Source organism: Myotis yumanensis, unplaced genomic scaffold (genome assembly GCF_028538775.1).
Source record: "Myotis yumanensis isolate MYYU_CA2020_CCGP unplaced genomic scaffold, mMyoYum1.0.hap1 SCAF_1, whole genome shotgun sequence".
NCBI classification, from domain to species: Eukaryota; Metazoa; Chordata; class Mammalia; order Chiroptera; family Vespertilionidae; genus Myotis; species Myotis yumanensis.
Genome location: NW_027223752.1, coordinates 193,312,655 through 193,328,086, shown reverse-complemented (window position 1 = coordinate 193,328,086; position 15,432 = coordinate 193,312,655). Strand labels below are relative to the sequence as shown.

Sequence of the window (15,432 nt, the reverse complement as noted above, 5' to 3'; positions counted from 1 at the left end):
GATTTTTAAGTATTGTATAATGATGTGTGACAACATTGGGAAGATGTGTACAACTCAGTGAAGTGATATTTTTCAAATAAGTAATGCATGATATCACTATATCCACTCAAAATGTAAGGTAGACCAGTATTGGGTTTTAATACTATAGACTACGGAAAGCTCATTGAAATGGCTTCAAATTACACATTGCAACTACCCTGTAGAAACGGTTTCTTGTCTAGTTTTGATGTAGATTCAAAGAAAGATGACCACGATTAACTTATAAGTCTTTTAGAACACTTCTTCCTTTTCCAACTACATGTGAGAATGGTGCTGAATGCAAAAGCAGATTGAGAATAGCTTCTTCTATTACCTGGACATTAAAAGATTATCCAAATCGTAAAACAGTCCCTCTCTTCTCACTATTTTTTTGTTGTCATTTTGGGATATGTGGTTATTTTAATTAAAATCTATCATTTTAACATGTAATGGGATTATTATTGTCTTTTTAAAAAGAATTAAATAAATATTTAAGCAGTTTGTCAGTTTTGATTGCTTATATGATAAAGTCAATGGACATAAGCCACATAAAAAAAGTTCTTTTGGGTCTTCAATAATTCTTAAGACTGTAAAGTAGGTCTGAAACCAAAAAATTTGAAACCCACTAATTTGCATAATAACACTGTTTTCATTCATGTCTGTTCAAATGAACATATTAGAGGCCTATCTAAAAATAGCAGGGTTTTATTTTGTTTTCTGGCACTTATCATTGCCAGACACTGTGTGCGGTATTTATTTATTTATTTATTTATTTGCTACCTTCCCTATGAAAAAGTCGACTCCATAAGGAAGAGATTATTGTCTATCTTATTCATTGTCTTATCCCTTTCACTTTCTCTGATACCTAGCACATAATAGCTATTCTGCAAATATCTGTTGAAATAATGAGAATATTTCCCATCTGGATATTTTCCTTATAGTACTAAAATTTTAGAGATTCTCTGTATAATTCTTTTTAATTATGCCTCACACCTTTGCTGTTATTTTTACATCTCTCATGGATCTTTATACTCCATAACAAGTTTAGTCAGTTTTCACATAGTGTTCTCTTCTGCTTTAACCCCTCATCACCATCTCTTCACAACATACATTCATATAGAGATGAGTTTTATTTTTCCTGCCAACAACGCTGACCACTGTGGCCAGACACAGTCTCTTAGCTGCACAGTCCATCCTAGGTGTGCTGGAGCCCTCAAAGAATGAAGTTCTGTTGCAAAAAGGGAAAGAATGCCTCTCTATCATGGTAGTCTCCCTTAGAATGGCACAAAATATAATACAGAATTTTTAAGAGCTGCCAATTCTTTATTTATTGGGGTCTCCCTCTCTACATTCCTAAATGGACTCATGGGAGCCTGGAGTAAAGCCCGATCTGAGCTATGAATACTGAGATCTACCTAGACTCACCTCTCCCATATCAATAAATATGATGCTGCCATCAGTCCATCACATAAACCTGGTCCCCTCTTTCAACCTTGGTCACACATTTCAATTAATTGAGGAACTTTAAAAATGCTGATGCGTGAGTCCCACACAGAGAAATTCTGATTTAGTTGATTTGGGATGCAGCCTGATCACTGAAAGTATTCAAAGTTCCCCTGTGCAGACCGTGGTGAGATGTCCCGTGGAGGCTCCTCAGCCCTCCCCATGGCGACTTCTGTGATGCCCATTCCTCCAGCTCATTCTGGATACACCCAGCCGTGGTGTTTTCAATAACTTAATGCAATGTAAAACTAGCTATTTCCAACATTTTCAACGGAGAAACTATGTCTTTAGTAAATTCAGGATACACATGAACTAGAATATGATCCATTGAAAGTGAATCAGCCTTTCTCTGAAGTGCGTAGTGGGAACTGAGACTCCAGCTTTGTCTCCAGCCACTGCCCTAGGCATGCATCCTAGACTCTAACCATCTCAAATTCCTTTCGGTTTCCTTAAACCTACAAAGTTCATTGGAAGTTTCTATTTTTGTTCTTGATGTTGTTTATATACTCTGGTTTCTCTGTTTAGAACAGTCTTTCTGACCTTTTTCATCTACTTTTCAAGACATCTCTCAGAATCAACACAGTCCTTTGGAAAACAAGACCTCTCTGCCACAGGCTAAGTTAGCATCCCCTCCCTAACTCATCTTCCTCTACATACTGTACATTTCTATATCGCAATGCCATAGTGTAGTATAATTGTCTGGTTTTCTTGTTTGACCATGGATTTTAAAAAGTACACTATGTTTTTAAAAAATATATAGCTTTATTGATTTCAGAGAGGAAGGGAGAGGGAGATAGAAACATCAATGATGAGAGAGAATCATTGATCGGCTGCCACCTGCACACCCCCCATTTTGGATTGAGCCTACAACCTGGGCATGTGTCCTGACTGGGAATTGAACTGTGATCTCTTGGTTCATAGGTCAAGGCTCAACCACTGAGCTGGCTGGGCAATAGACTATGTTTTGTTGTTGTTGTTAATCCTCACCCAAGGATATTTTTCCATTGATTTTTAGAGAGAGTGGAAGGGAGGAAAGAAGGAGAGCAGAGAGGGAGAGAGAGAGAAACAGAGATATGAGAGCGACACACTGATTGGTTGCCTCCCATATGTGCCTCCACCGGGTCCAGGGATGAACCTGCAACCCAAATACCTGCCCTTGACCAGGAATCAAACCTGCAATCCTTCAGTATTCTTACCCCTAGGATTGGTCTAAGGATATCAGCAGGTGTCACGCAGTCTGGCTAATGGATGTCAGGTAGATGTATATGTGAGTCCTTCAGAGGCTAATCAGGTGGCCTGGATACAGGAGTTTGTCAGTGGGTAATTAGAGGGTTAAATGGAAGTCCAGATGTGTATCTAGGCATTTATACAGGATGTGGAAAGTTCAAAAAAGCTTAAGTTCCCAGGATAGTTAGAAGGAGAATGAAGTCTTTCCTCATGCCCCAATCTTCATAATGTTAATAATTTTAACAGGTTAGTTAAAATGACTTCATTTCATATATTCCCTATTTTCCTCTCTCTTCAGTCTCTATGGATGGGAAAATCATTTCCTTCTTCCCATCTAGGTTCTTTGACTGGTCTGATAAGCAAAGTGACATAAGACATAAACAGAAGAAAAACAAAAATTTAATAACATGTAACATCCTGTGTACATGGGACAGAACCAGGAAAACTGTGTAACTCCTTAAAATGGCCAAAGCCATCACTTTAAATACTATTGTTACCAGAGAAATGAGTGGGCCAAATTTACCCGTCATTCGTCGGAGTCGAATTCTTGGGGCACCACTGAAATATGCATTTTCAGAGGTCCCCACAGGAAAATAAGATATAGTAAAATACTTTATTTGCATGGAGTTACATTCCTGGGGTCCAAGATTTCATGTTCCTTAGTCCAGTCTTAAAAACCAGCAAAACCAGAAGCAGGGCCAATGTCCAGAGTCTCCATTCCATGTTGCAGCCGGGTCCAATTCAGCATCAGACTAATTAAATTCCATCAGTTTATTGTATGGAGTCTACATGGCCATGGGTCACATGGACAAATGCTGGAGAGTGTTCCCCCTGCAACAACAGGAATCCCAAGACAACTAGAGGGGCAAGATCTAAAAGTCAAGAGCATTCCTTTGTCCAGGAGTTTAAATATTCCAGTTTCATGCCGTTGTAGTGGCCATGCCTGTTCTGGCCACTGACTTGCTCCCAGGTGTGACTGACCAAAAAGCACCTTCCCACATCACCCAGACTTTACTGGGCATGTGTCTATTGTCCAATCCCTTCCCCAACAATATGAGGGGAGAATGTTAATTGCAACTTCTTGGCAAAGCTGTATAAATGGCATTCTTATATTATCTAGTCTTCCCTTTACACCTTTCCTGTTAAATAGCCAGATTATTATAACCATATAAATTCCATTTGAGTTTTATACTCTATATACAGTATATCATGGTGGTTGGTAATATAGATTCTTGCCTATTGCCTCCACAGGCGCCCGACCTCCACCCATGCCTCAAATGCACCATTGTCCATTTGAAGGGAGCAAGGTTTAGCTGATGGGAGGAAGGAAAAAGCAGCACACATCTTGCCCTCACATGTCCACTGGACTTTACAGAGAAAAGGTTCCAGGTAGAAGCTGATGGAAATATTCAAGAGTGATCTCATAACTTTCTGAGAACAAAGGAACCTAGTACTATTCTGGCACCTGATGGATTAGAAGCTTTGGAAGCATCCAGAGATTGTCCTTGGTGTGGATATTATTCTCATGAGAAACTTCATAAACCAAACAGGTATCAGATGGGAATGAGAAGCCAGGGAAAGAGAGACAAGGGGATATGCCCTGTGGTCATTGCCACTCACTCACTGGTTTATAAGCACTTCCAGAAGATGTTTAGAAATAGCAGGAAGACCCTTGGGGGAAGAAACTTACTACTACTGTAGGTTATATTTAGCTAGGTTGCATATAGCTGTTATCTAACTGCTTCCAGAGCAATAATGCTGAAGAAAAAAACTTCTAATCTAGAAAGAAATGTATGCATTAATACAAATTCCATTGCAATTACTCTTGTAATTTATGTAGTCGGACAGCTTCCAGCTGAAGGAGCCAGCCACCTGAATAAGCATTTTCATGGTGTTACTTTTACATCCAAACAAGAGTTCTGGTTTTGTTCCCAGTCTCACCTCTGACTCATCATTGTGAAACTAAGAAATCACTTAGCCTCTCAGCACCTCAAAATCTCTCTCTTATGAATGAGGATAATGGGTCGACCTTCTCTTGCTTCACTGAATTGTTGTGAAGTTTAATTAGATAATGTTTCCATAGCTCTTTGAACTATACTAATTAAATTTATGTGTAAATATGGAACTTCCTTTTATCAGGATGCCTTGACTGGGCTATTTCATAAAGACTTTAAGATGACTATGATAGGAGGATTCATTGGGAAAGGATTAATGTTTTTGTAATTCATGTGAACTTAATTCAGACATTGTCAAATAGGCATATGAATATTGGGTTCTAAATGGTAAAAATAAAGATATAGCCTGACACTTACTCAAGGGGGAATGGTTGTACCTTTATATCATTAAATTTAGGTCTTAGGGTGTAGAATCATGTTTGGTGTGTACTTTAGGTATTGGTATTGTTTTTTTAAAACATTATATTTATTTAGTTTATTTTGCTAAGATAGCACTGGTGATTAATTTCTTATTTCTCATATAGGAATTATAAAATAACAGATTTGCAATCACTTAACAAAAAAGTCATAACTTTTGAAAAGTGTAATTCTGTGTAGATCATCTATTGGTTAGGCTACTTATCAACCAAAGTAATTTTCACCCACAGCAGATAAATCTTAACTGAATCAGAAATCTATTTTATTAAATTTCCTGTTAAGAATAGTTTACCCTAAAATAGTTATTTTTGAAAATATGCATTCAAAATGGGCTTTTTCTACTGCCAGAAATAAAATCATAAATGGATTGTCTTGAAGAAAAAAACACCATAATTCCATAAACTTATGTTGGACTTTAGTGTATAATTATATTTATAAGCTAGAATTTTTTAATGTTGATATTATAAGTGTGTAACAACTAAATTTTATATATTACCGGATATCCCTAATTCCTCTGCAAAATTTATTTTTCTAACCTTTGCAAAATATTCAATGTGGCTTTTGGCTTAGAACAAAGACTAAATCTTAAAACCTAAGAGGTTTTCTCTACTCCAGGGGGAATTTAACTTTCTGAGGTAATTGTGCTTGGAGGTTTTGGGCCTGCCGGCTGGGAAAAGGAACGAGTCAGAAAGAAATGGAGAAACATAGCTGGGGGGGAAGAGGAATAATAAGATAAAGACTATTAGATTTGTGCTGAGATTTGAAAGGAGCTAGATGAGAGAACATTTTTAGTTTCTCTCTCTCTCTCTCTCTCTCTCTCTCTCTCTCTCTCTCTTGCCTTGGCCAAGACATCTTTTAAAGGAATAATTTTGGAATCTGAATACCTTTGGATATGCCCTCAAAATCATTTAATAATGCAGACCATTGAATGTTTAAAATTTTATTCCTTTACTAGTGGCCTGGTGCACGAAATTCGTGCATGGGGGAGGGGGGTGTTCCTCAGCCCAGTCTGCACCCTCTCCAATCTGGGACTCCTCAAAGGATGTCCTACTGCCGGTTTACAGGGATTGGGCCTAAACCAGCAGTCGGACAACCCTCTTGCAATCTGGGACTACTGGCTCCTAACTGCTCACCTGCCTGCCTGCCTGCCTGATTGCCCCTAACCACTCCGCCTGCTGGCCTGCTTGCCCCCAACTGGCCCCCCTGTTGGTCTGTTTACCCCCAACAGCCCCGCCCCCCACCAACCTGGTCACCCACAACTTGGCCTCTACGGCCCTCCCCTCTTGGCCTCTAACCGCCTCTACCTTGGCCCTGCCACCATGGCTTTGTCCAGAAGAACGTCTGGAAGGTCTCCCAGTCTAATTAGCATATTACCCTTTTATTAGTATAGATAGAGGCCTGGTGCACGGGTGGGGGCCAGCTGGTTTGACCTGAAGGGTGTCCTGGATCAGGGTGGGGGTTCCCTTGGGGCATGGGGTGGCCTGGGCGAGGGGCCTGTGGTGGTTAGCAGGCCAGCCACGCCCCCATGGGGTAAGGGTCCCCACTGGGGGGGCATGACCAGCCTGAGTGAGGGGCTGAGGGCTGTTTTCAAGCTAGCCACACCCCCTTCAGGATGGGGGTCCTCACTGGGGAGCCTGGCAAGCCTGGGTTAGGGGCTGATGGCTGTTTGCAGGCTGGCCAAGCCCCCCAGCAGGGACCCTCACCCTATGATGGTGTGGCCAGCCTTGGTGAGGGGCTGAGGGCTGTTTTCAGGCTGGCCACACTCCTTTCAGGAGGGGTTTCACACTGGGGTGCTTGGCCAGCCTGGGTGAGGGACTGATGGCTGTTTGCAGGCTGGCCACAGCCCCCGGGCAACCCAGACTCCCAGACCCTCCTTGAGTGGAGGTCAGAGCGGCTGGAAGCAGGTATCTGGGATTTATTTATCTTCTATAATTGATACTTCTATAATTGAAACTTTGTAGCCTTGAGGGGAGCCTCGGTCCCGCCAGGGTAGGTGGGAAGCTTGGCTTCCTCCATCGCTGGGGGCAACCCAAGCCTCCTATTCACTCCAGCTCCATGGCTGCCAGCATCTTGGTTGGGTTTATTTGCATACTCGCCCCTGATTGGCTGGTGGGCGTGGCTTGTGAGCATAGTGGAGGTACAGTCAATTTGCATGTTTCTTTTTTGTGTACATCAAAAGTTCATCAGAATGGCTACCATAGTTCTAAATTATCCTTGGTAAAATGATGCCATTTAGAAGGTAAGTATAAGAATTTGGGATATGGTCTAAAAATACATGTAAGAAGCAGTAATCTACCTCAGAGGGGCACAGTCTTAAGTTTAGACTGAGGTAGGGAGAGTCTAGGACTGGTCAATTAAAAGTGCTGCTTGTGTTCCTTGTGCCTCAGCCCTCCCCCGCCCCCCCTCCCTCATACACACACACAACCACCTAATTTCTAGCCCATCTCCAGCTGCCAACCGACTCTACAGATTTGCAGTTCCCAGCAGATAGAAAGGACTGGAGATATTTCACAGAAAATAAAAGCAAGACAAGACTGAAGAAAGTTCTCATAAAATCTTGCTAAGGGACCTGAGGCAAAATTTTTCTATAGGATTTTCCAAAGTTCAAAAGACACTGAATTCTTTGGTCCTTGGGGTCATTTTGAAAAGTAGATTCATTCAGTTTACCTCCATCCCCTTCCTGTGAAAATGTCCCTTATAGATATGGTATAAAAAATTAGAGCGACAAAACCACATTGTGTTGTAAGTAATAAAACCCATCTCTACCAAGGATAAACATTTTTTCACTGTGTAATTAGAGGATTCCTAAAAGGGACTTCTTATTCAGAGAGACAAAATAAATTCAGCATTTGGGGAGCTGTAATGAAAATAGGTCAGTTCAGATTCAATGCAAGACTCATCTTCCCAATCAGAGAGACCAACAGCTCCCTGACCCAGCAAGAGGGTCAAGGGGCCACAGAGGGCATCCATGGTTTCCAAGTTGAGGTCTTGGATCATGGACAAGAGAAGTTCTTAATTAGATCTTTGTGGATCCCCAATATTGTTGAATGCTGGCTCTTCCCAAATACCACCCATACAGTCCATTGATAAGACAGATCTGAGTTTATGGTTACTGAAGTATGAGGGAGCACCTTAGGAGCTGTGGTGTGCTGAGCTAGCTCCGATCAGCTGAGAAGCTGGATCCTGAGCATTTCTTTCCAATTCCCTGTTCGGTGATGTCACCTTGGTAACTTGAAGTTAGCCAATATAGGAACATTTCTACCAAACAAATCATCAAAGTCCACAAATCAGGGATATATTTTTATCTTCAGGGTTCCAGATTGCTTTAGTAGCATCTTAGGTTATAGAAGCAAAGTTGGGATATTTAGGAAATGTTGAAGTTTGCATTAAGGCAAATCTTTTAATGCAGAGGCTTGATTAAGATTGGGTAAGGATCATAATATACTGTAAAAGTTTAGGATTGGTAGACAAAACAAGGAGAGGGTTTTGAAGCAAGGTTTTCTAACAATCTTGGAGAATAGTCATTTGATGCTATCTATTGAAAAGTCAGACAGTTTGATGTTAATTAAAATGAATTTTTCTCTAAGTTCCTGATATAAAATTACTTGCAACTTTTATCTTCTGAGTGAGTTTCCTGGAGTACTAGTAATAAAGTCATGTTGGTGAAGACAGTGGAATAGTAAAGTCATGTTAATGTACACAGTAAGCTAATGGGTGTGGATGGTTTCGGTTCTCACATATAATACTTGAGCCTTCAAATTATATAAGAATTAAGGAGAGGCTTCAATGGAATTATCATACATAAAAAAGCATAAAGCTCATAGGAAATATTCTCTTGAAATAATTTTCAACTTTATAAAAAGAAAGAAAAATCTGACTCCACATCCTAATGATATGTGTGTCTTTTCTTTACCAAACATTTAAATAGCTTTTAATGCCCTTTCACTATTATCAAGTGATAAGGATTTAAATATATTGCACTTATATACTTTGGGAACAACTACATCAATCATTTGCTTCTACAAGACAATAATGTAAGTGGATGACTTAGAATATTTAACATAAAACTAGAGATTTTTATGTCTTTCATCATTTCAATCATTAAGTGAATTTTTAATATCTTTCTTTTCTTACCTTTTACTTGGTCAGAAGTCTACAAGCATTCAGAAATGAATTAATTGTGAGAAGAAATTTTTTTTTTCCAGTATGACTAGACAAAAGAGAATGTTTAAATCATAGAGTTGGAAGGAATCCCTTACCTTCCCAATTCTATCCCATTTTTACCCTATTGTAAATATTTGTAATGAAGGATAAACACAATATAAAGTTTCTCTTTGTAGCATATTTTATTATTCTTAAGACATGCTGATCTCTTTGTTAATCTAAAATCTATTACCTTCCTTTGTTCCCTCCTTTCTTTATTCTTCCCTCTGAAAACATACGGAATAAATATATTTTCTGTTCAGTTTAACATATTGAAGACACTGCCACAATTATTGAGTTTTGAACTTGGTTGTATTTTTTTCCTGAGATAGTCAGCCTGAGTTTATTGAACCGTTCCTCTATTTCAGAGGTAGTCAATGTGTGGACTAGGACTGGCCCATGATTATTTCTCACCCTTTGAGAACTATATGTTATAGGTCCTCAGGGAGCTGTACCAGAATATAAATCAATATCCTCTTGCCTTCATTGAAAAAGTCTTGCTATGGAAAAATAAAGCTAGCTGAATTAAATAGTGCTAAATAGTGTGGTTAATGATATAGTTGCTTTACATTGTGGCACAAGCTTTTTTATATTATTGCAGATAAACAGTTGAGCTAACTAATTTGACAGCATTTGTTCTTATAACGTAAGTTCTAGATCAGGGGTGGGCAAACTTTTTGACTCAAGGGCCACAATGGGTTCTTAAACTGGACCGGAGGGCCAGAACAAAAGCATGGATGGAGTGTTTGTGTGAACTAATATAAATTCAAAGTAAACATCATTACATAAAAGGGTACAGTCTTTTTTTCTTTTAGTTTTATTCATTTCATTTGCCCACGGCTGTTCTAGATCCTTTCTAATTATTCTTCTCTAGATTACAGCCAATGCTTCCAGAGAGAGAGTCTGCTAAAAATATAATGGAAAACATTACTTCCTTGTATCTGGACACTATTTGTCTTAGCATCATAGCCTAATAGTTTTTAATGAGTTTTAATCAAGTACAACACCTCAGGATCATATATTTATTTATTTTCAAATTCATGCTACTTATAGTTCACTAGAGGCCCGGTGCACAAAAATTTGTGCACTCGGTAGGGGGGGGTCCCTCAGCCCAGCCTGTGCCCTCTCACAGCCTGGGACCCCTCAGGGGATGACCACCTGCTGGCTTAGGCCTGCTCCCTGGGGGATTGGGCCTAAGCTGGCAATCAGACATCCCTCTGGCAACCAGGCAACCCTCGGGGGATGTCCACTTGCCAGCGGGGAGCAGACCTAAGCTGCAATCAGACATCCTTAGCACTGCTGAGGAGGCAGGAGAGGCTCCCACCACCACCGCTGTACTGGCAGCTGTCAGCCTGGCTTGTGGCTGAGCAGAGCTCTCCCATGTGGGAGCACACTGACCACCAGAGGGCAGCTCCTGCATTGAGCGTCTGCCCCCTGGTGGTCAATGTGTGTCATAGTGACCAGTCATTCTCAGTCTTTCTGCTGTGAGGGTCAGTTTGCATATTACCCTTTTACCATATAGGATAGAGGCCTGGTGCACGGGTGAGGGCCGGCTGGTTTGCCCTGAATGGTGTCCCGGATCAGGGTGGGGGTCCCACTTGGATGCCTGGCCAGCCTGGGTGAGGGGCTGATGGCTGTTTGTGGCTGGTCACACCCCCTTCAGGGTGGGGGTCCCCACTGGGGTGCCTGGCCAGCCTGGATGAGGGGATGATGGCTGTTTTCAGGCTGGCCGGCGACTGAAGCTCCCAGCCTCTCCTTTTTTTCTTTTTTTTTTTTCTGGGATTTATTTACCTTCTATAATTGAAACTTGGTTGCTGTCCTGCTCGCTCCAGCTCTGAGGACACAGCCTGCTGAAAGCAGGTATCTGGGGTTTGTTTAGCTTCTATAATTGAAACTTTGTTACCTTCGGAGCTGTTGCTTTCGGAGCTCAGAGCTGGGTCGCGGCAGGCAGGGAACCTTGGCTTCCTCCATCACTGGAGCAAGCAAGCCTCCTGCTGGCTTCAGCTGCGTGGCTGCTGGCCGCCATCTTGGTTGGCAGTTAATTTGCATATCACCCTGATTAGCCAATGGGAAGCGTAGCAAAGGTATGGTCAATTACCCTTTTTGTCTTTTATTAGATAGGATTATTTCAAAGTGGCTACCTACAAATTATTCTATCCAATTTTGTATTTTTTGACTGTAGGGTATGCAGTTATTGTCCTGTAAAACAAAACAACAACAACAAAAAACCGATCAACTCAGTCACTTTAAACAATAACATTTAAAAGGAAATTCTCATGAGTCTCTGGTTCAGCAGGTCAGTTGTGGTGACTTTGGCTTGTTCCTCTGATCTTGACTGGGCTCTCAAGCATTGGCTGGAAGCTGACTGGTCTAGGACGGTCTCTGCTGAGGCAACTCGGCTCTCCTCCACAGGATTTGTATCCTCCAGGAGACCAGCTGGAGCCTGTTCTCATGGCAGTGACAGGGTCCCAAGAGTGGTAGGAAGCACACAAGACCTCTGTAGGGATCAGCCTCAGCTCTGCATAGAGTAGATCAGAGAAGGGTAGAAAATGGACCTGGAGGTGGACAAGGAGAAAATAACTATCACCATGCCAATGTGTTCTTCAAAGTTCTTTATAAAGAATTTGAAAATGTCACTGACAAATATTTTCCATGGAATACTTAATGGACCTTACAGATGCATTGATCAATAGTTTAGAATATGTTACTTAAACAGCTATAACTGTACCAATAAGAGTTTTCAACCAATCCATGTTTTTCCATGCTGTTAATAAGGGTTCAAATTTGACGCTTCAATTAAGAAATCATCTGTAGTTTCCTGAACACAGGAATGATCATCACTGCATTATTTATAACAACAAAATACTAGAACAAATGCAGGGCTGAATAATTTAATATGGTAATCCACATTATAAGTTATTCCATGTGGTTTTTAAATTTTAAATAATTGATGAAATGGGAAAATGCTCACAATTTAATTTTAATGACAAAGTGTTAAGGTACATAGTGAAGCATAATATAAACAAAATTACAGACATCATATTTTATACCCAATATAGAAATATTTTGAAATCATAGAAAGAAATGCAATAAAAATATACTTATTATCTTTGAATGGCAAGATTATATTGATTTTTATTTTTAGCTTAGCATTTTTAGATATTTTCCAGATTTTCTACAATAAATATACATAACATCATATCAGAAAAAAATAAACATACATTTAATATTTTTGTATTTTGTAATTTTCCTGGGAATTAAAATAAAGCTCACATTTCCCTCTACTTTGAAAATTGTGCATTCGTCCATTGCCAATCTGATATTTTCTGAAAATTGTTATGAACAGTTATAATTGGAAAGGAGAGTAAAGTAGCTAGAATTTAATAAGTATTTCAAAAGCATAGTAGCAGGTTTTAATAAGTATTTCAAAAGCATAGTAGTTAGATTTTAATAAGTATTTCATCAACATTTTCATCTTAAAAATATTTCCTGCAGTCACATGAATGCATGTTTTCTTTTTCTATTGAATGCCAAAAAGAAACAGGACTTTATTATTATCTTGGAGCACTATTAAATTACTATTCTAGAACCAATAAAAAGGAAGAGGTCTGTGGGACAGAATGGGAAAGCAGGAGGAAAATATCTCCATTGATGCTTCATTGGTTATATCATTATGTGACTGAGGGACCTATGAGATAACTATATCTATTTTAACACTGATTATTTCTTTATAGCCTTTAAATTCTTACTAACGCTGAAAATCGTATGTCATGAGGTTACATTTAAGCCATCTGGAATACTTAAATGAATACATTCAGATGCTAGAATAAAGCCTCTGAAAACACAACAGGTAACTCTTTTCCTGCAAAGGATGTAGAATGTGAAGGTGAGTAAATCACCTACCAGACACAATGTCTACCAGAGGCATTGTGGTAAAGTTGGCCACAAATTCTCTGATTCTCCCACTGAGAAGTGGAGACTCTACCCCTCCTCTTACATGTAATTGGATTCTGTAGGGTAGAATATAGCAGAAGTGACACTGTGCCAGTTTCCAGGTTTCAGCCTTAAGTGACTGGCAGCTTCTAATTCCTGATTCTTGGAAAACTCATTCCAGGAAGCTACCTGCCAGGCTGTGAGAAGCCTAAGCCACCTGGAGTATTCATACCTGTAGGCCCCAGCTGACAGCCCCAGCTGAGCTCAGCCAACTGTGAGCATCAATGCAGACATGTGAATGAGCCTTTTTGGAAATGGGCCAGTCACATCTCCAGGTGACCCCAGCCTCAGCCACTATGACTCCAATTATATGAAAGACCCCCAGGAAGATCCATGCAGCTGAGCTCAGACAACCCCCAGAACCATGAAACATAATAAATTGCTGTTTTAAGACACTAAGTTTGGAAATGGTTTGTTGATTACTAACCAAAACTAGAACATTAGCCATTTGCTGGTATAGTACTTGAGATAAAATGTGAAAATACAGAAAATAGATGGTGACATAAGATCTCTGTAAAACTATCTTTCAAACTGGAATGGAGACATATACTCTGTAATTAATCAGGGAAACCAAGAACAAATAAAAAGAAAGCCCAAGATGGCATTTCACATTTGGAGTATGTTTATGGCACTTTACAGTTTACCATAACCTTGAAGAATATGAATTATTATCATCATTATTTTTTATACTTTTCATCCCTCCCTCCCTTTCTTCCCTTTGTCTACCTCCAATTTCCAAGTTGTTTTCACTCCATTAAACCTCAGAAGGAGCCTCATTCATCTTCATATTCTCCCCATGCCATTTATAGTACACAAAATACTAAAGAATGCTGCTCAAACAGGTACCCATTTGGAGAAGTCTGGTAGGCACTCTTAAAGGTGAAAGGGTAAACCCTGGCAGGGTGTTATCCACAGAAGCCCACATTTTTTCTGTTTAATCAGAAATGATCAATATAGTTAGGAACAGTTTTTGTTGTTGTTGTTTTAGAAACAGTTTTTGTGTATTTTTTAAAGCCATGACAACAAAAATATTAGATGTGTAAACCTTTTTTATACTCATCACCAATTTTAAGACTTTTCTAGAGTGTTTTATAACTCTGTTTTGCTTCTAGGTATTCCAAAGTTGATCACATCTGATATGATTAAAGAAGGTGCTGCTGTAATTGATGTGGGTATCAACTATGTCCACGACCCAGTAACAGAAAAGATAAAATTAGTTGGAGATGTGGACTTTGAAGGTAATAAATTAAATCATTCTTGATAAGTAAAGGTAAAGAAAGATTGTATTCTTCATGTTTTGATAGTAGAAAGAGAAAGTTTCTATTTGATGGCGGCAATATTATTAATCAGTGTGACTCTTTCCTCTGAGGGCAGCATGGTGAATAAGAGCGAAGTGCAGTTGGAGCTTATCAAACCGCACACTGTTGCCCTCCTAGGCTGTCATAGGCTCCCTGCATGGATGGAGCTCCCAGTCCAGTAAGCTGGCTCTCCAAGGGAACATGCGTGTCTGTCTGTGTATGTGTGTGTTATGTGTACCTGTTGATCTCTTTAGGAAATGACCTCATTTCTTTATTTCACTTTTCATGCTCAGTCACTAATGTCAGATAGCAATAATTTATTTGAATGTCTCAACTTGAAAGAATGAGAATATATTTCAAGTCTTGACCCTATTTCCTATTTTTCTTGCACTGTCATTCTGCTTCTTGATAACATTACAGTTACCCTGTGTTGATTGTAAAAATCACCACACACTTATGATGCACCAGATGGCATAGACAGCACATGATAACCAGCTTAAGAAAAGCTGGGATGTTTTCAGTTCATAACCTTGACTGTGCTTGTGGGATAAACTTACCCAGCAGTTCACCATAACTTATAAGACCCTTCTCTTATATGATAATGTGTTGGTCTCACATCATTTCCATGCATTCTTATGATTAGCTAAGAATATTGTTTTGCTCATGAGGATATTCTGAAAATATTTTAAAATGAGCATTTGGGGGTGAGTGCATATGCTTAATGCACTCCAGCTGGCAAACTACTTCACTTGATAGAATCTATTAAATTCAATTGCGGTTGTGTATCAAAGTATATAACGAAATAAAAAAAAAAGAAA

At 39.6% G+C, this 15,432-nt stretch overlaps 1 protein-coding gene across 4 annotated transcripts in view; it reads left to right on the top strand.

Moving 5' to 3' along the window:
* Positions 1-15,432, top strand: part of MTHFD2L (methylenetetrahydrofolate dehydrogenase (NADP+ dependent) 2 like) — a 102,311-nt gene that overhangs the window by 63,173 nt on the left and 23,706 nt on the right. For 3 of the 4 annotated variants that reach the window (XM_070395057.1, XM_070395049.1, XM_070395077.1), the window contains one exon: positions 14,429-14,554. The exons of the other annotated variant lie outside the window; for it this stretch is intronic. In XM_070395057.1, the coding sequence (XP_070251158.1) occupies positions 14,429-14,554 (126 nt within the window). The remainder of the gene's footprint in view (positions 1-14,428; positions 14,555-15,432) is intronic. 4 annotated transcript variants of the gene reach the window in all.